Source organism: Nesoenas mayeri (assembly GCF_963082525.1).
Source record: "Nesoenas mayeri genome assembly, chromosome: 4".
In the NCBI taxonomy this organism is placed as follows: domain Eukaryota; kingdom Metazoa; phylum Chordata; class Aves; order Columbiformes; family Columbidae; genus Nesoenas; species Nesoenas mayeri.
In genome coordinates this window covers 76,497,468-76,524,050 of record NC_137540.1, presented here as the reverse complement: position 1 = coordinate 76,524,050, position 26,583 = coordinate 76,497,468, and the positions used below count along the sequence as shown (strand labels likewise).

Here is a 26,583-nt window from a genome sequence, read left to right as displayed (position 1 = left end):
ATTAGGAGAGGACCTTGCAAGTCGTCCCTGTGAACTGAGACCTAGTGAGAGACTGAATCCAGCTCCGGTTGGCTGCAGAGTCCAGTCCAGGACTTCGGGTGCCGGCTCTGCAGTTGCTGGGACTTTCCAGATTGGTTTTGTATATTTTGTATTATTTTCTCTATTCTTATTAGTAGCATTAGTAAAACATCTTTAATTTTTCCAACTCTCTTCTCTCTGTCCTTCTTTCCCTCCCGATCCCCTGTCCTGAGTGGGAAGTGGGGAGAGGGAGGGGCAAAAAGGGGGAAGTGGGGGTGGGGAGAGGGGGTTAACAATACATCTGCCAGGGTTTGATTGTCACCCCGCAATCTAAACCCTCGACACTGAGGAGCCAAACGTCTCATTCTGAGAGATGCTGGAGCGCAGAGCCAAGGAAAACCTCTCCGAGGGCAACGCTTGCCTTCCGAACACATTGCACATATCCCTGCTTTTTGTATACGGCAATCACCAACCACCAATGGGAGCTTTGCCATCACCTGTCACAAAACACAACCCAATACGAGCTGAAGCCACGTCTGTGACTGTTCCTTTGGGTGCAGGGCTGGCGGTTCTGCGTGCGCCCCGTCACCCCAACGCGAGCGGCTCCCGAGACACAACGGGGTTTGCTCGTTGTACAGAAACTGCCCCGTTCCCACATGTTCCCGAACAAAGGGCTGAACTCAGGGGGGGCATCTGCGTCACCAGCCCGGCCCGAGCGCCGCTCGCTCTCTTCCTGCGCAAATATTTGTAAACAGGTTGAGGATTAATGTCCAGGCTGCTCGAGACCCTTCACAAAAAATAAAGGGGTTTATTGCAAACAGGATGGCAATCATTTCCCAGATCCTCGGCATATAGGCCTTTAAGATGAGAAACAATATACATAAGCAGGAAAACAGCAGCGGCAGCTGTGCAGCAAGCCGTTTTTCAGAGATGCATAAAATATGGTGGTGAGTTCTTATTTTACAGCCCTCTCCTCCCCCGCAAACACGCGGCCTTCTTTAAGAAAAATAGCAATAATACGAGGTTTCTGGTCAGCACATGATTATTCCCTCCGGGTTAATTTACGCATAAAATCACTAACACAAATAGATCATGCAGAGGGATCTTCTCAATGTCTCTTTTTCCAGCAGTCTTAGAGAACCTGCACCTCACACATACTCCACTGAGACCCAGTTTGAAGCCTGGGGTGATTAATATAATTAACAGCACAATTATCTTTACAATTACAGGGCCAGTATATCCGCAGCATGTACATCTTATTACTTTTGCCTTTTCAGTGGTTTCAGGCAAGACTCTTCACTTCTCAAGAGGCGCTTCTGGGTCTCCGGTTTTGGGGATAATCAAAAGAAACTGCATCTGATTGAGCAGCGTCAGACCTGGGTCTGGTGTTACGCTGCAATATCCATCACACGTCACCATGAGCTGGCACCTGAAGTGCTGTTTGTTTGCTTTTTAGGAGCAAAAATGAGTCTTAAACATTGAATATTTAGCCCAGTGGAGTGGTGTGACCTGGAAATGCACAGCACGAGGAGAGGCAACCCAAGAATGCAACAGGATAACTTCAAATTGATTTTAGAGGAAAAAAGGTGTATAGTGAAGGTGGTAAAGGGTGAAAAGGAGCGGCTGGGCAGTCTCCAGCCCTGGAGATCTTCAAAACCCAACTGGACGTGGCTCTGAGATCCCTGATATGACTTCAAATTTAGCCCCACGTGAAGGGTTGGACCAAGGTCCAGCCTCAGTTATTCTGAGTCTACAGCCAGAGGATGAGAAAAGAGTGAGGATGCTTGTGAGAGATCTCCCTTTCTGTTAAACCCGGTTTTACCTCCGAAAATTCAATGGCCTTCAGGGAAATTCTTTACAAATCAGAGCACTTCCGCCTCTATCGCTTGTTGTTTTTCAGATACCACCACTTCTGGACACCACCACAAAGTTTTTCGAGGTAGCTGAGGCATTTTCCAAACATTCCCGGGACCCTTCTGAGCCCCAATGCCCGGAAACGGAGCAAAGCTTTGAAAGAACCTTCCCATACTTCAACAACACAAAGGGTGGTGGTGGTGTCCTTCAGCTGACCCGTATTCCGCACCACTCAAAGTGAACATCTCATGACAAAATCAGTCCCGGTCTTAAAGCTCCCGAGAACCAAAGTTAAAATGTCACTAAAGTTTGCTTCCAAGAAGTGGAAAAAGGTAAAAGCTGCGATAAAGGCTGAAAAGATCTAAGGGGGACGTCATGAGCTGAGTCCTCCAGGGACATATGTCCAGGAATATGGAGGAGAAGGGGACTGGGGACAACCAGCATGAACTAAACAAGAAGTTATGCCAAGGATCCAATTGCTTTCTACGTTAGCATGACAGGATTTACGGATATGGGGCTTTAGCAAAGCTTTTGACGTGCTCTTCCACAATATTCCTGTACCTAAATTTAGACACCACAGCCTGGATGAATGATTGGTTGGATGGGTAAATAATTAGTGGGGTGGTCAAGTTCAGAGGGTCGTGATTAACGAGTCGTGCCCTACATGGGAGCTGGTAACAAGTGGGGAACCACAATGGGGTCTTGACCTGTCCTGCTTAACACAGAATCATAGACTCATAGAACCATAGAATTATAGACTCATAGAATCATAGAACCATAGAATTATAGAACCATAGAATCATACAACCATAGAATTATAGAACCATAGAATCACAGAACCATAGAATCATAAAATCATAAATCATAGAATCATAGAATCATTTCAGTTGGAAGAGACTCTCAGGATCATCGAGCCCAACCATAACCTAACCCAACTCTAGCACTAAACCTTGTCTAAACGTCTTTTAAATGCCTCTTTATCAATGACTTGGAAGAGGAAACAGAGCAGAGTCTCGTGCACTTTGCAGATGACAGCAAACTGAGGGGGAAAGTCATAGAATCACAGAATTGTCATGGTTGGAAAAGACCTTTAAGGTCATTGAGCCCAACCATTAACCCAACACTGCTGATCAACGCACTCAAGAGCAGGGCCACCACCCAGAGGGTCTCAACACGCTGGAGGAACGGGGTGACAGGAACTCAACAAAAACAGGGAGAAACGCCAAGTCCTGCACCTGGGAAGGAAGAACCTCGTACAACAGCACAGAGCGAGGAGCGGCTGCCTGGGGAGCAGCTCTGTGGACGAGGACCAAGAGCCTTGGCAGGCAGCAGCGGAACAGGGGCCAGCCGCCCGCCCTGGCAGCGAGGCAGCCAACAGCCTCCCGGGCTGCGCCGGCAGGAGCCGAGCCAGGAGCTGGAGGGGAGCAACCCTACCCCTCTACGCAGCTCTCGGTAGGGATGTATCTATATACCGCATCAGTTTGGGGCCTCTCAAACACAGGAAAGGCAAGGATAAAGCAGAGGGTGGAGGTCACCAAGATGGCTGGGGCTGCAGCGCTTGCAGAGGGTTAATGGAGCTTGTTCGGTCTGGAGGAGTCGCTGTTTTGGGGGATGTAACGGCCACCTTCACAGAATCCCAGGGTGTCACAGGTTGGAAGGGCCCTGGAAAGCTCATCCAGTGCAATCCCCCATGGAGCAGGAACACCCAGATGAGGTTACACAGGAAGGTGTCCAGGCGGGTTGGAATGTCTGCACAGAAGGAGACTCCACAACCCCCTGGGCAGCCTGGGCCAGGCTCTGACACCCTCACCCCAACAAGTTTCTTCTCCTCTTTAAGTGGAACCTCCTGTGTTCCAGTTTGAACCTATTGCCCCTTGTCCTGTCACTGGTTGTCACCAGCAGAGCCTGGCTCCATCCTCCTGACACTCCCCCTTTCCATATTGATCCCCAGGAATGAGTCCCCCCTCAGTGTCCTCTTGTCCAGCTCCAGAGCCCCAGCTCCCTCAGCCTTTCCTCATACGGGAGATGCTCCACTCCCTGCAGCACCTTTGTCACCTTCAGTAGCTACAAGGAAGTCATGGAGCAGAATGGCGCCCTGACAGGTTTTGCTGTCTTGGTCATAGAATCACAGAATCATTTTGATTGGAAGAGAACCTCTGGATCATCGAGTCCAACCATTCCTCCAGCCCTGTCCCTGCCCCATGTCCTGAGAATCTCATGTCCGTCTGTCCAGCCCTCCAGGGATGGTGACTCCAGCACTGCCCTGGGCAGCCTGTTCCAATGCCCCACAGCCCTTTGGGGAAGAAATTGTTCCCACATCCAACCTCAACCTCCCCTGGCGCAACTTGAGGCCGTTTCCTCTGCTCCTGGCGCTTGTTCCTGGGGAGCAGAGCCCGACCTCCCTGGCTCCAAGCTCCTTTCAGGCAGTTCAGAGATCAGAAGGTCTCCCCTCAGCTCCTGTTCTCCAGCTGAACCCCCCAGGGCCCTCAGCCCTGTGCTCCAGGTCCCTGGAGGTTTTCAAGACCAGAGCGGATCAAGCCCTGAGTATCCTCAGAGCTGCCCCTGCTTTGGGCAGGAGGTTGGAGTAGAGACCTCCTGAGGTCCTATCCACCCTCAATGATATACTGAACATATGCAATACCTCGTTTCTCCGAAAATAAGACCTGCCCCCAAAATAAGCCCTATCATGATTTTTCAGGATGCTCCAAGTATAAGCCCTACTCCAACAATAAGCCCTAGTTACAGCTCATTTTAAAAGTCAATTTAAATAGTGTCCAGACAGCTATATATGTAAAAAAGTAATACGTTTTGGAGTAAAACTTAATATAAGACCCTGTCTTATTTTCAAGGAAACGGTACATTTTCCACGGGCAGGACTGACAGAGTCGGTCTCTTCTTGTGGCCACTGAGAGTGGAGCGGGACTGGGTGAATCGGAATGAAATCAGCACTAAATGTCCAATATCAGTGTATTTGCAGTGAGTAAGTGACGGAGCAGAGCCTTGCAAAGCCCTGGGAAAGCAGGGCTGCAGTTCCCAGCCTTGGCTGACAAGAAGTCTGCATCCGGGCTATTGTGGTAAACCTCCCTTTTCTCTTTTTTTTCCTCCCCCCCTTAACATGTCTGTTTTCCAAGCTGAATATTTTAAGAATCAAGGCTGCCTGTGATCATATCTAGCCAGCTTAGAATGAACACTGATTTCTTTGCTGCTTCTTTGATCGAAGCCAAGTGGTTTTCTCCTGGGTAATAAGGTCACGGGGTTAAAAGAGCAATATGACAATTACAAAAGTTAAATCTATTGCCACGACAGACAGACACACTACCCAGGGTCCATTAGCACGTAGTACAGAATGGTTATCACAGGTCACTGACACCAGTTCCCTCTAATGGCTTTTCCTGTGTCCTTATCAATGCGGTGCACAAAGTGTCTCACCCTCAGCCTTTCCCTATGATCTCAGGGCTGTGTTTATAGCTATCTAACCCCACCAGGCACCAGCGGGTCAGCCAAGTCAGCAGACGCTGAGATATGCCAGGGACACGGCGATGGGACAATCTGCAGAGTGGCGGAGATGAACAAGGAGTTACCAGAGGCTTCGAGAAGGAACATTTTCCACTGTTCCAGCACCACCCCCCCTAAAGAAAAGAAGAGTTTTCAAGTTCCCAAGGACACCGAGGGAAAACTTTATGACCCCGATCTCAAAAACTAGGAGTAAACCACAGACTTTCCATGGTACGGTTCATGTTTCAGTATCAAATAAAAGAAACAACGAGCGTTACAAAGAGAAAAAAGAGCCCTTCTCATATGAAAGAGAGGGTTGGGTAGCTCTTATTATTTGAATTGTGGTTCCTATAAGAGGCTTTTCTCATCCCTTGAAAGAACAACTTCAATTGTTTTGCCCCCGTTTACCAAAGAACAAACGTTTTGGTGGGGACGCTGGAGCCCCCCCCGGAGAGGTGGGGACGGGGCAGGGACGTCGCGGCCACCACGGGCACCCAGCTGCCCATTTATTAGCCCACAAAGGCAGAAACGGGAGGATCAACGCAGGCAGCACGATGCCAGCACACTTCTAACAGGAATAGAGCATTGTAATTATTTAATGAGGAGGTGAACGATCCGCCACCGGATTTGCGGCATCTCCCACTTCGGATGGAACCTGCTCGGCCTGGAGATGTGAAGCCAGTGTTTTCCATCCTCGGTCCAACAGTTCATCTTGAGTCCCTGATCTAAAGGGTCCCCAATCATCAAAACGGAGCCATTTTAGCCATAAGCGAAACTAAACCCCAGTTTCTCCTCCCAAGGCTGAGCTTTGCGCAGCTGAGAGATGTGAAACAGTGTATTCGTCACTAAAACAGGCAAGGATGGGTGGATAAAGTCTATGCAGAATGCCTGTATTTTAATATAGGAACTTAAAGGCATTTCTATTTATTATTTTTAGCACAGTGGTTTATTTAATATTTGTTTCACATTTTTTTACCTTTCCTAATGGACTCCGTGCATCAAAGCAGCTTTCGGGTTAGAGAGGCTCTGAGTAAGAAGCAATACAGCAGATAAAAACGTCAGTGGCGAGATACAACGAATTTATAGTAAATACCTGTCAACTGCTATTTATCTAAATGATCCAGCTCTGGGATTCTCCAGAAACACTCCCCAGCCAGGAGCCAGCTCCAGTTTTAAGTCTGTATTTACATCAGAATCTGCTCTTTTTTCTTTTCCTGTTTTGGACACTTGTTCTTTACCCTAAAACGACCCCTTTGTAGCTCGCATCAAAGAGCTGGGAGTGTCGATACCAGTGTCTCCACCAACATGTTAACAACCTCAAAGTAATTGGTTACCAATTAGCATAAAGCTAAAAAAAAAACCCCACCTAGCTAAGGCAAAGCCTAAATGAGCGCTAACAGGCACTGGTTGAAGCAGGAGCTTAAGCAACTTAAATCACCGACAACTTATTGTGAGCGCCCTGTGTGCAAAACACTCTTGACCTTTTTTGGCTTTTAAAAAGCTTTTGTTTAATTCCTTTCTGCCCTTCATTCACTCTTTGCTTTCTGCCCGGCCACAGCTTACGGGAAACATGAAACAAGAAGCGCTTTTCATTTTATGTTGTGTAAAGCAAAGCAATTCCATGTCTTGGCCTTGAAATACAAGGCACCCAACAGCTGTTGAGATGCTCCGGCAGATAAACCATCTGGTCCACACCTCACCTTTCCTAATTTGTTTTGGATACCCATCAAAGCGACGGCAGCGTTACATAGACTTTGGTCCAAGGCAACATAAAAGATACAAACGTCAATGGCAAAATCGCTTCGCGGCGATATTCTTGTTTCTTCTTTACATAATAATATTACCATTTTCAACAAACTTCTGTGCTAGGAAAAGTTCCGCCTGATGCCAACAGCCTAACCGTGCTGCAGATGAATGTCCTTAAATAGCACAGCGCTGCTGAACTGAAACTAAGCTGGGTTTAGCGTTTGCGATCAGCTAAAACTAGACACGGGCTTTGGCCAGCTGACCAAGGAGAGCGGGACAGGCCCCGGGGCTCGTGTGTCCTGGTTCTGCTGCCGGTTCTCCCTCTTAATCTTTTTATATGATGCTCCAGGCACCCAAAGAACCCCCATATCATGGTTCCAGCCTGTCCTTTTTGTTATTTTCTAGGAAAAGGACAGCCCGCGTTTGTCTAATATAACCAGGAGTCCCACTGAGGTTGTTCAGAGGTTATCGATTTGTACCAACTTGAAACTAAACCTGCCGAGTGAAAAGCCCTTTTTTCACTCAATTCTGAGTATATTTTGCCACAAGCAGAAACCACAAGCAGGGTATGGACTTGTAGGCACCGTTTGGAGACATAAACCCATAACGTGAAAGCAAAGCGTTATCCGAGCAAAGACGGGTGGCCGTGCGCACGACCCGGCGCGTAACGCGCCAACCCGCTCCCGTGATGTTTTGTTGGGTATCTGCAGATACTCAAAGCCTCCCCTACGCCCATTTCTCCCTCGAGACGCCCTCGTTTCTCACAAGAAAAGCCATCGCCCCATGAATAGTCCCATAAAGCATCCCCACCACGGCCCTGTCCTCCCCGGAGCCGCCACCGCGCCAAGGTCCAAGTCTCAATTAACCCCCGCTTGACCTTCCTTCACTTTCTTTCTCCCTCCTCTGCCCTTCCTGAGAAAGTTCAGCGTTTCCTGGAAAAGTCGCGCTGCCTGTTTGATATTGTACTTCGCCTTGGTTGCTGAAGGAAGGATTTACAGGTGCCTGGCCCCCTCCGTAAGACCATGACCGCGGCCTGACCTCCCGTTACAATATGTGAACTCCTGCCCTGCTGATAAGGCTGGCAGATATGAGTAGGATTTTTCAAATAATCCTTTGGGAATTTATAAGCAGCGCAGCCATAAAACCGAGGTGACTGGAAGGTCGATTTCACTAAAAATAATAAATATCTCAATGTTTATTCAACGTGGGCCTTTTTAACTGCAGGCCAAGCGTTTAGATAACGCTATTGTAAATGACAAATATTAGGATTTTTGGGTAACTATTACATTATGATCCTTCCGTCTGACACTGATGTGGCCGTTTCCCTCCGTGCGTGTTGGATCTCTGACATTGTTCAAGCCACGTTGGGCCTGGAAAGCCGGGGCAGGATTCAACCACAGGTCACAAAGAGGGCAGTTTTCTTTTCAGGAGCTTTTGCTGTGGTTTGTTACCTTTTCCTCTCGCTTTTGTACGGCCAACACACCTTCTATAGAGCTCCGCTGTATGTTTTTTCACATTATGAGGGCTTTTGGTTGAAATGGAGAAGGAGCAGGGGGAAAAGCATTGAATATCTCAGCTCAGGATGGGGACAGAAGACACTAAGCCACTGGCACAAAACCAGGTTTAATGTCACCACCGCGCTATTCCCACCCAGATCCGTGGCCAGGAAACTTCCAGAAGCAGCATTTCCCTCCCTGAGAGGACAAACTGCTGTATTTCAGGTTAAAAAGCAAAGCAACAAGACAACAACAAAGCCTCAATGTAGAAACAAGACCATTCTAGACGTGCAAAACTCTTCTATCCACTGGCAAAAGCTCTTCATCCTTTTCCTAATAGCTTTACGGATAAATGCGCAAATAAATAAACACATTTGCGTTAAATGCGTGTAATCTACACAAACAGGGCTCCTAATTCTGTTTGCATTGTACATATTCTTGCCTGAAGTTTCCCCAAATAAAGCGACACTTTGAAAGCAGCTCGGCCCAGTCGCAACCTCCAGCTCCCAGCGCCGGCTTTCAGGGGGAGGTTTGAGTCCAAGATCAACAGAGTAACGCGTTTTGGGTAGGTTAACTTCTTCATTCCAATACAACATCAAGGCAAGGTAGCCAAATTACATAATTATTAACAGCTGAGGGCACAGAAAGAGTTTTATATAAGTGTCTTTTATGACAATTCTTGGGCAAATCCATTCGTACGTATCGCTGGAGAAAACTGGCTCTAGAAGCGCCTCAAAACCAATTCTCTCCCAAGGCTGTGGAAAGGGAGGAAAGCTGGGAAGGAATTTCTCCTTTCATGTGTTGCCGGGGCTTCCAATTGCTCAAGCGTGGAGAGAAGCGGCCTCTGTGCAAAGGGCCCTAAAGGACGGAGCGAACAACACGGGTGCGCAGATAGCAGGCTCATAGGCTGCTGAAGGCAGCGGAGAAGTTACAAGTTGAAGGGTAAGCTACGAAAGGCATCTTACCTGCTCTCCTTATAAATAAATAAGTTAAAAAAATCAATTATTTATGTATTCATAGCGGGCAGAGAAAAGGCAGCTCGGCCAGCAGAGGCGGGAGCGCTCTTGACAAGCTCTCGAGAACACGACGCAGTTCACACTAACACGTAACACGCCGGCACAGAGCAGATTCAGTCTGGCCGGAAAGCACAACTATGGGGAAATCGCAGTCAAATGGGGGATTTGGTGGGAAGGCAGCAAACCTGCTCCTGTCAAACCGTGTCTGAAGAGCAGTGAAGCTCTCCTAAGCACAGCAAACAATACGTTCAAAACCAACTTCGCCCCATAACTCCTCCATTTGCACTGATGAGTGAAGCTACTCTGCTCAAAGAAGAATTCTCGGAGGCAAACTACATGACCAAAAAACACATATATTACAAACCCAGGGTCTGCAACGGTTGGAGAAGATATTCCTTTGTATTTTTGTGGCCTGTATGAAGGAAGTGTGTGGTTTTTACCCAAATCCATCCATGGCGAGGCAGCACAGAGTTACTTACCAGGACAGAGTATATGTGCAGGCATCGGTACACGGGTGAGAAATCCACCAGGTCCTGGGCCCCCGGCACCTAAAATACACCAGGAGATGAGTGTGAAATGTGCAGAACACGTACAGGTAAGTGCAACTCTAATATATCACATATAGGTAAGTACAGCTCTAATATGTAACATATAGAAGTGCAAGTCTGACAGAGAGCAACACCAAGATTTGAGGTATGTAAAATCAGGGTGATTACTGGTATCCACCTATGTCTGACTATATTTAAATGATTTTAAGTTTCTGAAAGTAGGAAAAAATCATTTAACATTGCTCTCTCGCTGCATTTAGGCTCCCCTAGGAAATCACATTGCATAACGTGACCCTCCGTTAGCCGGCTCAGCAGAGATTTCATTTTGAATATGGGCCTTAATACAAGTCCAGGCACCCTGGCACAAGCCATTCGGGTCCTTATGCAACAGGGCAAGAACAAAAAGAACCAACTTATTCTCTAGATTTCCAGTTCAATTTCTTTAAAAGCACAAATTCTATTCCATTTCTTATTCTTTCCCTAAAGCACACACACGCCACCCAGGCTCCACCACCTTTCAACAACATCGTGAGGCTTGCAGAGGGACAAGGAAGCTCATTTTGGAAGGGTGGGACACAGGGAGGGTGAAAGGAAAGATCAGAGGAGAAATTTGCATACAAGAAGCTTGTGTCCTTTGGATATGTTCGAGCCAACACAGCATTAAGCGTGTTGGCCAAGGCATAAAGCTAAAGCAACTCTCCTTCTCCCCCAAAATCCAGAGAGGAGGGGAGTGTTGTGTTGACATGTGGTGGAAAAAAGGGGAGAAAGATGAAAGGGACCAATGGACAGGCCTGGGATACATGTTTATTTTATAAATTTTTAATTATGCTTAGGAGGCATTTCTGCTAAAGAGGAGGCAGGATGAAGGAGAAAGAAGTTTCTAGTTGGATGAGGGTACACAAGGCTCAGCCAGCGCTGCCCAAAGCGCCTGGGGCCGGTGGTCGTCCTCGTCTGAAGCAACAGCCTCAAGCAGGGGAGTGCAGAGGTGCTGGGCTGGAACGGGAAAACAGGGGATCTTGTTAAACAGCCTCTGTATAACGTGGAACTGGAGCTGTTAAGGAACGTCCTCCACCTAAAGAAACTAAAACCTCACGCTCCGGAGGCTCTTGGTTAGAGCTGAAACAGTGAAAGAAGCTACAGAGATAGAGCCATCGAATCATTTTGGTTGGAAAAGACCCTTGAGGTCTCATCGAGTCCAACCATAACTCACCCCTGTCCCTGCCCCATGTCCTGAGAACCTCATGTCCATCTGTCCAACCCTCCAGGGATGGTGACTCCAGCACTGCCCTGGGCAGCCTGTTCAATGCCCCACAGCCCTTTGGGGAAGAAATTGTTCCCACATCCAACCTCAACCTCCCCTGGGCAACTTGAGGCCGTTTCCTCTGCTCCTGGCGCTTGTTCCTGGGGAGCAGAGCCCGACCCCCCTGGCTCCAAGCTCCTTTCAGGCAGGTCAGAGATCAGAAGGTCTCCCCTCAGCTCCTGTTCTCCAGCTGAACCTCCCAGGTCCCTCAGCCGCTCCATCACACTCAGAGCAGCAACGCACAGCGAGGGAACATCCCATCTGCACATCCAGCATCGCTCCCAGACCCCCAAAACCGTGACCGTCCCAACCTGGTGGTGCAGGGAACACGAGAATAAAGAGTTTTATTGGGGTACGGCACGATCCTGCTCATCGATCTCACTGGGCTTTCCTTCCACCCCCTACACCAAGCACCTAAATGCCATCTGAGCCGCTCTGACAGGGAATTTGGCTCGGGAGGGAGGAGGACGGATTCGGGACAGGGCTGGCATCACCTGTGAGACCCTTTCCACATCGACACCCCCACACAAGGGTCACACCGAGCTGAGGGCAGCGGATGTGCCATGCGGCTCACCAACACCTCCCGCCTTTTATTAGACTGTATTTGACAATTGCAAACACTAGGCAGCGGTTTTATTGTGTTAACGTCAATTTTATCGTGTCTCCCTGGATATTTATTTTCCATTTGCAGTCTCCTGGGCCTCCTAACGCTCCCTAAATAGCTCCCAAACCGAGATTTCACCTAGTTTGTGGGTACGGCTTTTGCCTCGCTGTATTCCTGCAGCGTTCAGCGTAATTGGTCTCCAGTTGGTAAAACAGTAGAAACGCTTTTGGCTCAGAAATCCCCGATTGCAAAACTGCTGGAGATCACTCAAGCAGACGGGGAAATATCAGCACTCGCTCGACCCAACCGTCCTGCGGCCACCACCACGGCGCGGGGAATCCGGACCGCACAGACCCCAGCCCGCCCCGCGTCCTTCTAAGGGAGGAGGAATCTGTCATCCCTCCCCATCAGCATCAAAGCAGCCCATGTTTTCCTGCAGATCTGAACCCAGGATCAAAGGGTTTTGCTCCTCTCGGATTCGGGGCGCTACTTGAAAATAGTCCACGGAGGAATATATCCTGATAAAGATTTGTGAAATCAGGATAGAGCCAAAGAACGGAGCTGACTCCCCCAGAGAGATTCTTTCAAAGCAGACTGCAACATTTTCACAGTCTCTGATCTTCTGTAAAAGCTTTTAAGCCCACACACACGCTCACAAAAAATATGCTGGGCTGTTCTGCAGAGTTAACATCCCTGGGACATGAACAGTTTTAAAATCGCTCATCTAGGTAGAACGCTCAGATACCGAAGCACCAGACTTGGGCGGCCACAAAGCTTTTTGCTATCAAGCAAAGTGATAGGAACCTGCGCTGGGATTTTATGTAGGGTATAAACCTACGGTGTATTTTAACAAAAAGGATAAATCGCTTCTTCCACGTACAGCTGTAGCCCTACAGCAGAAGAAATAATAAACCTATCGTCTGAAATCATTCCAGACTGACCAATATCGGCCTCTGAATAGACAGAATATATGAAATGATCTCTGCGGTTGGTTTAACATGTTGCATAATTTAGACGTGTCTAATATTTAGATATTCATCTGATCTATAGACGTATCTAAGAGCTCAGGCTTAGCACATCCCCTTCAGCAGTGACTTGGTGTTCTCAGCCCAAGCTGAACCGCCAGCCTTCAAAAAACAAATAAATCTTTTGATTTTTGACACTCGGCAATGAAAGGAGAACTAGAGCCGCCCCAAGAGCGGGACGGATTGCTCCCCTGACATGTCCCTTCTGCCTAATCTCTTTAGTTTTTCCTTTTGATTTGCAGAACAAAGAATTTCTTCATCTTGTCCCAAATTTTCCCAGTCCGCAAAACACCAGCTTCCCAGCCCTGGATCCCAAACCCTCACCGACGACCCCGGTGCTGGGAGCAGGAGCCGACCTGCCAGTGTCTGTAAAATACCAAACCCTCTCTTCTCGCAAGAACATTTCCAGTCGGGTTAAACACTGACTGTAGGAAATTTAACCCACGGAAGCCAAGCTGACAATGGGAATGTTCGGCTGTAGCTGCCACCGACACAAGGCTGGCCCAGGGTTAAGTTAGATGCTCTGATCTGGCTTTAGCTAATTTGCGATACAATGGCCTGAGTTTCTTGATCCTGGTTAGATTTGATGTAAAGACGTGACACAAGCACAGGGACACTCGTCCTTCTTACAGCGAGGGGAAAAAACCCTCCAGGTTCAACCGCTGGGAATACAGGAGAGGTGGTTTATGAACCATCCAGTGGGTCCATTGATTGATGTACGTGATGAGCTGGTGCAGAGGAACGTGAACACACACAACGCTGCACCCACAGAGGCTCAAGCCCAATGGGGGACACTGAGCAGTGGGTCCCTTCGTGTGACACTGCACAAAGCATCCAAGCTTTTCCTTCTGCTGAGGATGGCTCTTCAGGAGGAACCAGCTCAAGCTTCTCTACGTTGTACCTTGGAAATAAATGATTTATTTTGGAAGAATTTCTGGAATTCCGGAGTGTCAGGGGTTGAAGGGCCCTGGAAAGCTCATCCAGTGCAATCCCCCCATGGAGCAGGAACACCCAGATGAGGTTACACAGGAAGGTGTCCAGGCGGGTTGGAATGTCTGCACAGAAGGAGACTCCACAACCTCCCTGGGCAGCCTGTTCCAGGCTCTGACACCCTCACCCCCAACAAGTTTCTTCTCATATTTAAGTGGAACCTCCTGTGTTCCAGTTTGCACCCACTGTCCCTTGTCCTGTCACTGGTTGTCACCAGCAGAGCCTGGCTCCATCCTCCTGACACTGCCCCTTTCCATATTGATCCCCAGGAATGAGTCCCCCCTCAGTGTCCTCTTGTCCAGCTCCAGAGCCCCAGCTCCCTCAGCCTTTCCTCACACGGGAGATGCTCCACTCCCTTCAGCATCTTGGTGGCTGCGCTGGACTCTCTCCAGCAGTTCCCTGTCCTGCTGGAACTGAGGGGCCACAGCTGGACACAAGGGCCTGCAGTGACAGGACAAGAGGTGATGGCTTTAAACTGAAAGAGGGGAGATTTACATGAGATAAAAGGCAGAAATTTTTTAATATGACAGCGGTGAGAGCCTGGCCCAGGTTGGCCAGAGAGGTGGTGGATGAACCATCCCTGGAGACATCCCAGGCCAGGCTGGACGGGGCTCTGAGCAACCTGAGCTGGTGAAGATGTCCCTGTCATGGCAGGGGGGGACTGGGGCGCTGGGAAGGTCCCTCCAACCCAAACTATTCTATGATTCAACAGCTCACATCTAATCTCTTCGGGTACGAGCAGCCCAGAAGCACTTTATCCCATACGGAATGAACTACAGAATCATTTTGGTTGAAGAGACCCTCAAGATCATAGAGTCCAACTGTCCACCGAAGTACAAAACAAACCCTGCTGTAGATTTGCTACATCTTGTGTGGTCTCAGTGTCCCCTGACTGCCCCAGCGTGTCCCACGGCTTAACCTCAGGGGAAAAATTGAATGTATCTCTATGGTCAAGAAGATGCTCAAGATATTGTAATACTGGAAGTGGCCAGACAGTCCTGCAGACAAACTGATCTCCCTTTGGCTCGTGTTAGAGACAACAGGCAGACAGCTTTGTCTGGAAACAGAGGGGTTTTCTCCGTGTCCAAGATCTTTCTTGCATAATTACTAGTGGAAGCAAAAAAAAGGTGGAATCTGATGGCATCCAACAAAGCCATTTATCAGGGAAAGTCAAGAGAATTCTCTGGGGTCCCTGCTCTAACTCCCAAAACTTGGTAAGAAATCTATTACATTCACGCAGAGAATTACAACTCATTCCTGCAGCCAGGAACGCCAGCAGCATGACGAATTTTGGCTACACCTCACACCTGCTCACGTCCCGAGTGCCAAACTCCTTCTCCAAGTACAAAACTGTCTGGAATGTGGTGATTTATTCTTCAAAGACAGTTAAGTGGCTGTTATTCTGAAGTGGGATGTCCCTCCCTAAAACTTCCCCTTCTCCCACAAAGGAGCACCAGGGAGTCCAGTTGGACCCAACCACTTCACAGCCACCTGACCCGTCCTTTTGAGGGACAAGAAGAAACGAGGCACGACGCAGGCGAGCTTGTCCCGCTGCATTCAACGGGATCACAGCAGAAAAGTCACTGAAAATGAGAAGAATCTGGGTGAGCTTTGTAGTTTGCTGGATGCTTTTTACTACAAAGGGAACAGCTGGCGCAAACTCAACAGACTGTGGAGCTACTCACTGTGAAATGCAAATTCTCCTTGTGCAACCTGACATTCATAAAAACTGGATTTGAGCCTTCTCCCAGTTCACTCTACAGCTGGGCCCCTTCCCTTACTGTGATTAGAATGGGAGCTTCCACCTCGGTGAGGCATCTGCACTTAAGTGGGACAGGTCTGGACCATAATGTCTCCAAACCGGAGAAGGTTAATGGAGCGGAGAACCACATCTCATATTTGTCCTCTTGCATGCGGCCCGCAGAGCCCTCTTATGCTGCTCCAAGGAGAGAATGACCCACACTAGAATACAGGCAACACCATAAGCAAAACCCTTCTGTTCCTCCTTCCCTTTCAAAGCTTTTCCTGTCGATTTTGCTGTGGGGATGTGGGGATGAAGGGATTGCTCCATCACAGGATCTCCAGAACAGTTCACCCAGCCTAGAGGGAGAACTCCATAACACAGCCGGCTGAAGGGCCTCAGATATTTCCTACAAGAAAAAGAAATATACATTTACCCCCCTTTTTCCAGCCTATGTACCAGGACCAGGAGCCCTCCTGGCAAAATTTAATCAGAAATAACTCAGACCACCCTGTTCTCAGTGCTGAGCGGGACGGGGTGCAAGGTGCCCCTCATTCTTCCCTTTCCATATTAAACCAGTCATGACCGGCCATCTTTTCAATAGGAACCTGCGGTTACTGGTTGGCTTTATTAGCCGCGACAGGTCAAGAGCAAGAGCTACCAGTGCTGCCTTTGGATGTTTCAGTTCCATTTCTTGACTTGTCTACTTTCTTCTTTACTGACTTTATTCTACCAGGGGCCACCTTTTCTTTCTCCAGGGTTCATTAGCAGTATTCTGGGCTTAGAAGAACAGTGGGCAACAAGTGGGCGCATGTGACTGACCAGCTAATCATAAGGAGAAACAGTCACACCAGAAGATGAAAAGCTAGGAATGAATCCACCAACCATGAAAAACAACTTTGCAGTGGGCCCGTAACTTTAGAGAACCTTTACCAAAGAACCTCCCGTTCACATTTTACACACTGTACTGGTTTGGGCTGGGCTGGAGCTCCTTTTCATCGCTGTAGACCAACAGTGCTGTGGTCTACATGTGTGACCAGGATAGTGTTGATACAACAGCAGCGCTTCAGTTATTGCTAAACAGCATTTACACGGCATCAAGACCTTCTCTGTTTCTTTGTCCCCCCAGTAAGGAGAGTGGGGAAGGCAGGAGGCTGGGAGGGGACACAATGGGACAGCTGGTCCCAAGTGACCAAATGGATATTCCATATCATGTAATGTCAGGCTCTGCAACAAATCTGGGGGGGAAAGTGTGGTTTTTTTCCAAAGTAGCCACTGCTCAGACACGGGCTGGGCATCGGTCTGCTGCTGGGAGGCGGTGAGTAATCGCCTTGTATTGTATGGTGGGGCTTTTTTTCCCTTCATTTATTAAATTGTCTTTAAATCAACCCACAAGTTTTCTTGCCTTTGCCCTTCACATGGTCTCCCTAATTCTTCTTGGAGGTGGGGGGTGAGAAAACAAGTGGGTGGGGGCTCAGCCACTGGCCGGGATCAACCCACTATACACACATGACACTCCTTCAGATTTAGAAACATAGAATCATAGAATCACTTTGCTTGGAAGAGAACCTCAAGATCATCGAGTCCAACTGTTCACCTAACACTGCCAAGGCCACCTCCACCCCATGTCCTGAGACCTCATGTCCGTCTGTCCAACCCTCCAGGGATGGTGACTCCAGCACTGCCCTGGGCAGCCTGTTCCAATGCCCCACAGCCCTTTGGGGAAGAAATTGTTCCCCAGATCCAACCTCAACCTCCCCTGGCGCAACTTGAGGCCGTTTCCTCTGCTCCTGGCGCTTGTTCCTGGGGAGCAGAGCCCGACCCCCCTGGCTCCAAGCTCCTTTCAGGCAGTTCAGAGATCAGAAGGTCTCCCCTCAGCTCCTGTTCTCCAGCTGAACCCCCAGGTCCCTCAGCCGCTCCATCACACTTGTGCTCCAGCCCCTCACCAGCTCCGTTCCCTTCTCTCCACTCGCTCCAGCACCTCAAGCCCTTTCTTGCTGCGAGCGACCCAAAAATTTAACAGCTCTCTTTCCAAATGAGAGATCCATTTGTACTAATAAATCATTTTTTTTCAAAAAAAAGGACACACTGGAGGCAGGAACACGGGGAAGAGCTGAGCTCATCAGTAACCAAAACCCTTCTCCTTCTCGCTTGCCCCCTAAGTAAACAGAGGGAACAGGAGGATGAGAGCCCTTCGCCATGGGGCTGAGCCGTGCGGGGGCTCTGCGGCTGCTGCCCCGCCAGGCCCGGTTCATCACCACGGACAGCGGCCGCCGCACCGCCCCGGGCCCTCCGGCCCCGGCCTTTCCTGACACCCCAGCCCCGGACCCTCCGGCCCCGGCCTTTCCTGACACCCCAGCCCCGGGCCCTCCAGCCTCGGCCTTTCCTGACACCCCAGCCCCAGGTTCTCCGGCCCCGGCCTTTCCTGACACCCCAGCCCCAGGTTCTCCGGCCCCGGCCTTTCCTGACACCCCAGCCCCAGGTTCTCCGGCCCCGGCCTTTCCTGACATCCCAGCCCCAGGTTCTCCGGCCTCGGCCTTTCCTGACACCCCAGCCCCAGGTTCTCCGGCCTCGGCCTTTCCTGACACCCCAGCCCCAGGTTCTCCGGCCTCGGCCTTTCCTGACACCCCAGCCCTGGCCCCGATCCCTCCACGTCCTGCACATTCATTCCCTCCCTCCCAGCCTTCACACACACACACAGACGGGATTCCATCTGCCTCAAGATGAGTTAATTCCATCCGAACAGCTCAAGAGCTCTCTCCCAACTGCGCTATACAAATTATCACCTTTATGTCCTCCCCTTCTTAATGTTTTCCTTACGCTTTTCCTTACACCTTTCGAGCCTAATCAAAATTTAATTCGAATGCCCCACACCCCACAAGCACCGCCACGTTTTGCGAGAACCCATTGCCACAGCAAGTGAGAGATTTTGAGAGTGAGACGGAACAAGAACTACCGAAGGACCAGATTTTCAATTTTTAACAGGGAAATACCGAAATAGATCTATTCAATTCAATGTTTGTTTTCAAAAAAAACCCCATCTCCTTCCCACTCGTTTTTCCTTTTGTTTAACTTCTGCTCTATTTCCATGTTGATGGAGGAGTCAGCGTGCCACCCGGATGGTTTGGGTGCATTGGGAGGGCGCTGGGTCGCACCCTGTGCTGTGGTCCCTGTGATTTCGGTCCCCTGGAAGGGCAACGGAGATGAAGAGGATTGAACTGTGGGGAAAACGCAGAACACGGGCACAAAACCACTGGAACAACTATTCTAAACTTCAGAAACTTCTTCTTAATCCTCTTCTGGCTGGTCATGGGCTGGCAAGTTTAGAGCAACAAATCCTGCCCGATCCAGTTACAGGTTATGGCTGAAAATATCATTTCTTGACAGACTCTACAGTAGGGCCTTTCCGTTCTTAAAAGGGACTGATAAGAAAGATGGGGAGAGGCTTCTGAGTAGGGTCTGTTGTGATAGGACAAGGGGTGATGGTTTTAAACTAAAGGAGGGAGATTCAGCTGGACATGAGGAGGGAATTGTTGCCCTGAGGGTGGTGAGAGCCTGGCCCAGGTTGGCCAGAGAGGTGGTGGATGAACCATCCCTGGAGACATCCCAGGCCAGGCTGGACGGGGCTCTGAGCAACCTGAGCTGGTGAAGATGTCCCTGTCATGGCAGGGGGGGCACTGGGGGAGCTGGGAAGATCCCTTCAACCCAAACCATTCTCTGATTGTATGACCTAAGAGCAGCTTCAGAAGTAAGAGAAGAAACATCCAGTGTGGCAGATGAACTTGCCAAAAGGTCCAAAGCAAGACTGCACGGCAGTAAATGAAGAATACGTCAAATAACTCAACAACTCATAACCTACACTCCAAGTAGGTACCTCCAAGCCGCCTTTCCTGAATCACAGAGGGATGGGGCACTCCTGCATTTCTATGATTCAAGCACCACAAATCCAAGATGTCTCACTACATCACTACCCTCTAGAGCGGGAAGAAAAGAAGAACCAGCACTATGAAGGAGGTTATGCTTTGTGGTTAACAAAAAGAACAGAAAGTGGGTCTGAGGAAGCAACAGCAGAAAGGGAGACAAAAAGGAGTTAAAATTGCATTTAAAAAGCTTCTGTCCCGATGCAATCCTTTTCAGCACAATGTACGTCTCTGTCCCACAGAAAAGGCCAAGTATCTTGTGCGTTACACAGGAACGTATCAATTTTTAAACGAAGGGCAGATGCCAAACTGCCTTCCCAAGCAAGCACAGAAGAGCAACTCTTGAGCAGGAGGACAAACGACATGAGTTGTTCAGTTCTCAGAAAACACTGTGCGTATCTGCTGAGCCGCTAACAGAACAGGGACAACAATGCGAAATCAGCCAACCCTGAAACACAACCCACGTTCCACAGCCTGTTCTGCATCTTTAAGACGCGCTGCACGGCAACACCAGAGACTGAGCGAGGTGCAAACACCATTTGAGACACAACTGATCACCCCCAAACTGCCCAGTCTCCTCGATTTGATATTATACAGTTACCTCTTCATCCTCATCCTCATCTTCAACATCCAGGATACCCGAATCCTGCTCAGACATGGGGCTAGTGTTTTTTACCTCCAGATCTGAGCTTGCGAAGACTTCTTTCTTGGACTTCTTTCCCCCGCTTATCCTGGGATGCTGGGATACAATATTGTCCAGGTTTCTTTGCTGCTGTGCCTAGAAAACACAAGGCAGATTGCACGTTTTATGATAGCATCCTCGCATCTGTTTTGTTTTGGTTTTTTTCAGCCAAAAGATGCAATCGGTCATGAAATACGACAAATGAGGCAAAATAAAACATGCACTTAATGGAACTTAGAAATGGTATGTTTTTCCTAACCCAGATATTCCAAAGAAACAGAAGATTCATTTCAAAACCATTCCAGGGATTATGCAACAATACAAACAATATTCTGACTCGTCACAAATCAAAACGCCAAACCCATCGCGCTGCCATATTGATCTATTTACAGCACAGATGCAGAAATATTAGCCCATAGGCCATGTGGTGACTGTCACAGGCTGAATTAAAGGACGTACTTAACCGTTGGATTTGTTCCTCTTTTCAACCCATGTCAGCACAAAACATTCCACATCTGGACCCCAGAGGTTCCTGAAAGCATTTTTGTGGTACCCCAGGAGAGCTTAATTGTCCGTCGCTGATGTACAGAATGAGCTGTAAAAGGTATTCGACCCAAATTCGCTCGCTGGCAGAAGCACCACGATTTGGGGAGCGAAACGCATGGACTCAATGGAGCTCCCACGAACCGCTCTTGGTATCTATCGCTGGGGCTTCGGGGTTGCTTTGCAGCGGAGGTCAATGCGTGTGCTGCGCTGCAAAAGCTCACTTGGTTTCCTCATTGTTACCGAGCAGCATATTTGCCAGGAAAAAACGGTTTAGCCCCAACTGTTTAAGAGAGTTGACCGAGAACTGCAAATTGAAGGGGAAGGGGAAGGAGTGCGGATGGAACAGACGCTGTTCTTGCCAAATCATGGCCAAAACAAGGGGGGAAAGGCCAAGCCAAGGGATGTGCACGTGGGCTTGTGCTCTGGTGTAACTAACGCTCGGAAAACCTGAAATGTATATGGAAATGCACGCACAGATTTATAGGATCCCTCCTACATTCTTCCATAAACTTTTCATATATGAGAAAGGTGCATGGAAATCATCCAGACGTCTTTCTGAAAGTGTTCTTCTAGATGGTGGGTTTCTTTTTTAAAAAAATAATGAGGTTTATATAAATATATATATATATTTCAGTTATTAATATAAACTCTTATTTCTATCAACTACCTGCACAATGTGAAGCAAACCTGGGGACAAACGAGGTGGCGCTTGGGGACCATTCCCTGCCCCACGCCAGAATAGAAAACATATTGTAGATATGGTTGTCAGTGGACTGTGCCAGGAAAACAATGGAGAATTAAAACAACTGGTACCTGTTAAATAGACATAGATATAGATAATATAGATAGACACAGATATAGATATATAGATGTAGAGATAGATGTAGATGTAGATATAGATATAGATATAGATAGATATATTTTTGCTACCTGAACCACAGGAAGCAGAAAGCTCTATCTAGAGTGCAAACCTTCAAAATTAGTTCCTTTTAAACACTTCAAAGTATTAATGTCATGCAAAAGCAGTTGATGAGCAAGCTTTATTTTGACAGGCACTCCCTTTCAAATCTCTCCTTGGGAAGAAAGAGCCCGGCAGAGACCGATCGCTCCTGTAGCTTCTAGATCTGAATATTAAACCCCAAGCTTAGCATAGATATCCGACCCTGGCAAAATCCACTTGTGTAGGGCAAAGTGCTCTCCACACCATGCAAAGGCGTCTTCATTGCCAAAAATGGCAATTGTTAGTAAAATTAAATAGATATATATATATAGGCAACGCTGGACGTGGTTACAGCAGGAACCAGAGCTACACCTCCTAAGATGAGCAGCCTTCTCTATGCCATAGCACAATCTTGACCTCTAGTGGTTGCAAAGCAGTAGTATCCTTGATGTTTACTACAAATGCTCCTACAAAAGAAGTAACGGCGGAGCAAGGGGACTGAAGACCAAGCTTATTAAAAAGCTCTCTTAAGGGATGCGTCTCAGTAATAGGGATTTTGGCAGGAAAGGTCTGCGTGAATGCTGCTGAAGACAAATATTGCTAGAAACGGCAATACTTGAAGCAATGGGGGGGAAAGGGGTGGGTTGTGCATTAGACATCTCACACTTCAGAGGCACAACTCTATAGAAAGGCATTGCAACATCGTCCAAAGAGAATTAGGACTTCAAAGAGGGGAGTGAGCGTTTGGTCCTTCTGAAGCCCACACAACAAAGAGATCCGAGGCTCGATTCCGCTCTCAGATACACCCATTTATGACATAAGTTACTCAACAGAAGCGTAATGAAGTTATAATACTGAATCCGCTGTAAATTACACCAAAAGCGAGCCCAGTGTACTCATTAAAATCTCTCATATTTATGTAATCTTTGTCCCTCTAGAAAGGGAAGAAATCAAAGAATGGGAAAGCGCAAAACTTTGGATAAAACGCTGTGCTCGAAACGGATCATTAAACGGGGCGCGGTAACATCACAGCAGAAAAGTGGTCGTGGGAGAGGAAAAATCTGGACTCAGAAGCTCATGGCTGCTGCTGCCAGCTCGAAACTTCGCTGCCGAAGCCCCAAACACATACAACTCAGCATTTTAGGCTGAGCACAGAATGAGTCGCACCAGAGGACCTTGTGGACGTGTTCTTAGGAGACACGTTATCTTGCTCCTCCATCTTTCCATCCTTTGGCCGTGGTCACAAGAGCACAGTAGTAGGTGACATTATTGGCCAGACACCAATGTTGGTAAGATCCAAAGCAAATACTGACAAGACCTGATAAATATTTGTATTGAGAAAACCCCAAAGTCAAGAAAATCCGGCCCTGTAGAAAAAGCCATCGCTCTAGGCTGAGGAGTCCAACAACCAAATCCAAGCAATGTTTTGCATTTTGCACACTTTCAATGCAAATTAACTAAAGTTTAACGAGAGGAGAATTCTGACCTGAGCTAAAGTCCAGGGAGATGCAAAGAAAAGCCCGTCCCACCTCCCGGAGATCCACAAAAAGCAGCCAGAGAGTTGCTCCAAATGCCACAAAATCCCACCAAGAGCAATTTTTACCTTCAGGAATTTCAGGTATAGTGGGGAAGTTCTCAATTAGAAGGTATTTTCCAGATTTTTTCTACCTTGAAGACCAACAGATGGCCCCACAGTGGATGTTATTCCCTCCTCACAGCACAGTGTCCGACGGCATGACACGAGGACTCATCGCGACACAAGCAGAGCCCATAACCTATGTGTTACGCTGCAACGACGCGACGTACGCTCCAGAAAAAACCCATAATTGCTTTTCCATTACCAGGAGGGTATTTCCCCCCACTCCTGGCAGGAAACAATCTGGACTGAAGTGACCTATAAGTGAGAAATATCACATTTTCTTTAACATCGGCAGGTTTGGGTGAAGTCACCGAGGTTTCAGTTTCACCCTGAGAAAGAAAGAGCTGGGGAGAGGCCCAGAGGAAGCAACGAAGGAGAAATTTGGGCTTAAAACGCCAAGGAACTCCCCGTTCCTACCCCCATCTCATTACCCCGCGCCTTCCCGGGCCGGGGGTGCAGAACAACTCTGCAATATTATTTGACGTCGCACATAAAGGGTGAAAAATGACCTGCGGAGCAGGCACGTTTGGATGTTAACGTTCTGTTTCGCATAAAGGCGCCTGTAGGGAGCCCAGGGAAGAGGCACACTTGAGAAACCACATCAAAGAGCAGGCGACACTCCAGCGTGCCCCCCGAAAACGGGGGGACCCGGGGCTACGGGGGAGGCCAAAAGCCCTCGAGGGACCAAAAACATATCAAATAAAAAATCCCCTTACCTTTTGGTGTGGTTTACATGAAAGCAAGTGCGTTTCTGTATTATTCTGTAAAATTGCCTCTATTATACAGGACTATCAATCTCCTGACTCCCTGCGTAATGTGACGATTAAAAAAAACACCAAAAAAAAAAAGAACCCAAATGTCTGTTCGTAGCTAATGTTACGTTCAGCAATAACACACAAAGCGTTTGGTTCACGTAGCTGGAAGTCGCCCCAAGCACAGCCACTTTCTTCACCCGCACCCCGGGGCAGAAATCCAGCTCCTCTGACAGCACCGTGATTTCCAGGCTGCTGGGTACAAGAAGCAAAGGCAATTTTCCACCTACGGGTTCAGGTTTAGGTCAGTGACCTACGTTTGCTGGTGTAACCACACCAAGGTTGGACGTCAGGCAAGTCCTGGAGACCTTCATCTCCACAGCTGAGAAGCGGGTGGGTTGTGTTGGCTGAATACAACTGGAAGAACCAATCCTTTTTTTACTCTTGTTCCATGAGAAACACAGAATCAAAGGAATGATTGAAAAAAGCACTTCTACCTTTATTACATGTTTTCTCCCCCCAGCCATCCACTTCTTGTGTTACCTACACATTTGCTACCTACACCCTGCCAAATTCTCAGCCTTGTAGGATATGGCTTTGGGGGTTTTCCCATCAAGCCCGTCGTACAAGGTCCTAAAACAAGTCCTCAATACTTTCCAGTCCATCTGACAAGCTTTTGAGCAGCAACTCTACCTTCGCCACCCATTGCAATTCAACCCTCACCGCCCATCGCAACTCAACCCTCACCGCCCATCGCAACTCAACCCTCACCGCCCATCGCAACTCAACCCTCACCACCCATCGCAACTCAACCTCCACGACTCATCATGACTCAACCCTCACCACCCATCGCAACTCAATCTCCATGACCCATTGCAACTCAACCCTCACCGCCCATCGCAACTCAACCCTCACCACCCATCGCAACTCAACCCCCATCACCCATCGCAACTCAACCTCCATGACCCATCGCGACTCAACCCTCACCGCCCATCGCAACTCAACCCTCACCACCTATCACAACTCAAGCCCCATCACCCATCACGACTCAACCCTCACCGCCCATCGCAACTCAACCTTCATCGCCCATCGCAACTCAACCTTCACCGCCCATCGCAACTCAACCTTCACCGCCCATCACAACTCAACCCTCACCGCCCATCACAACTCAACCCTCACTGCCCATCACAACTCAACCCTCACCGCCCATCACAACTCAACCAACCAAGTGCACAGGCCCAACATTCTGCATTGGAAATTAAATGTATTGGGTCAAAAACACTACCAAGAAGTAGTAGTTGAGGTTTCTCAAAGTAACTTGGCTGTGATTAAGCCAACAAAGCCCCAAACCTGCAACCCCAACCTGCAGAGCTAAGAGGGGTAATGACATGGAGTAGTAGAGTAGGTCATGGACTCCTCCAGGTTCTGCCTATGGAAGCCATACCCACCATAAGGGAAAGTTGTTCTACCACCTACATGGGGAGCAAGCTCCTTTAATAACTCAAATAGCTTTTTATAGGGTTTTTATAACTTTGCCTTGTTTTCGCCATCGGTTTTCCAATGCTGACGGTGAGCGGGTCTCACCTCTCGTCACCCCCACCCACCAGTGAACTGAGAATATTTACTTTTTAGAAGAATCTAATTAGCTCTTTCCTGATGAGATAGTAGATAAGGCACAGAAAAGAAAAGAGAGAGGTTTTCTTATTGAAAGGAATGAAGTATGCTGTGGTTAGCTTCGGTGGTTTTGATTAGTTACTGCACATTTGCTGCCGCGATTGTTTTATAGACCCCTCTAATGGGCTGAGACACAGAACTCTAAAATATCGTTTCCCAATATCCCTAGGAATGGGATACATATTCCTTAAACGATATTACAGAGCAGCAGACTGGCTGCAGGGGATGAAAAAAGCAAGTTAATAACAAATGACAGTAGGGCTGGCCCCCCGCCAAAGGCCCATTTGAAAGTTATAAAATCCCCCTCCGATCAGATAAAAGCCCAGATTATTATTGCAAGGTGTAAACTCAACACACTGACACGGCTTCTGGTTCGAGTTTTAACAAAAAGCCCGGCGCTTGTCAAGATGATAAGAGCTCTTGCCTATCTGCCTTCTCGGTGTTAACTGGTTATCAGAGCAAACAATTTGTCGGAGGTTTGGCTGACAAAGTTCACCAGCAGCACAGGAAATGAGGCCCAAGAATGCCATTTTTTAGATATATATATATATATTTTTTTTTTAAAACTCAGTTCCTGGTCATTAAAAAATCCGTTTA

At 48.3% G+C, this 26,583-nt stretch overlaps 1 protein-coding gene across 2 annotated transcripts in view; it reads right to left on the bottom strand.

The window, feature by feature from the left end:
* EXOC6B (exocyst complex component 6B) overlaps nt 1-26,583 on the bottom strand; it is a gene marked incomplete at both ends in the record, with an annotated part of 314,229 nt that overhangs the window by 148,982 nt on the left and 138,664 nt on the right. For both annotated transcript variants that reach the window (XM_080344137.1, XM_080344138.1), the window contains 2 exons: nt 10,105-10,173; nt 20,355-20,531. In XM_080344137.1, coding sequence (XP_080200263.1) covers nt 10,105-10,173; nt 20,355-20,531 — 246 coding nt within the window. The remainder of the gene's footprint in view (nt 1-10,104; nt 10,174-20,354; nt 20,532-26,583) is intronic.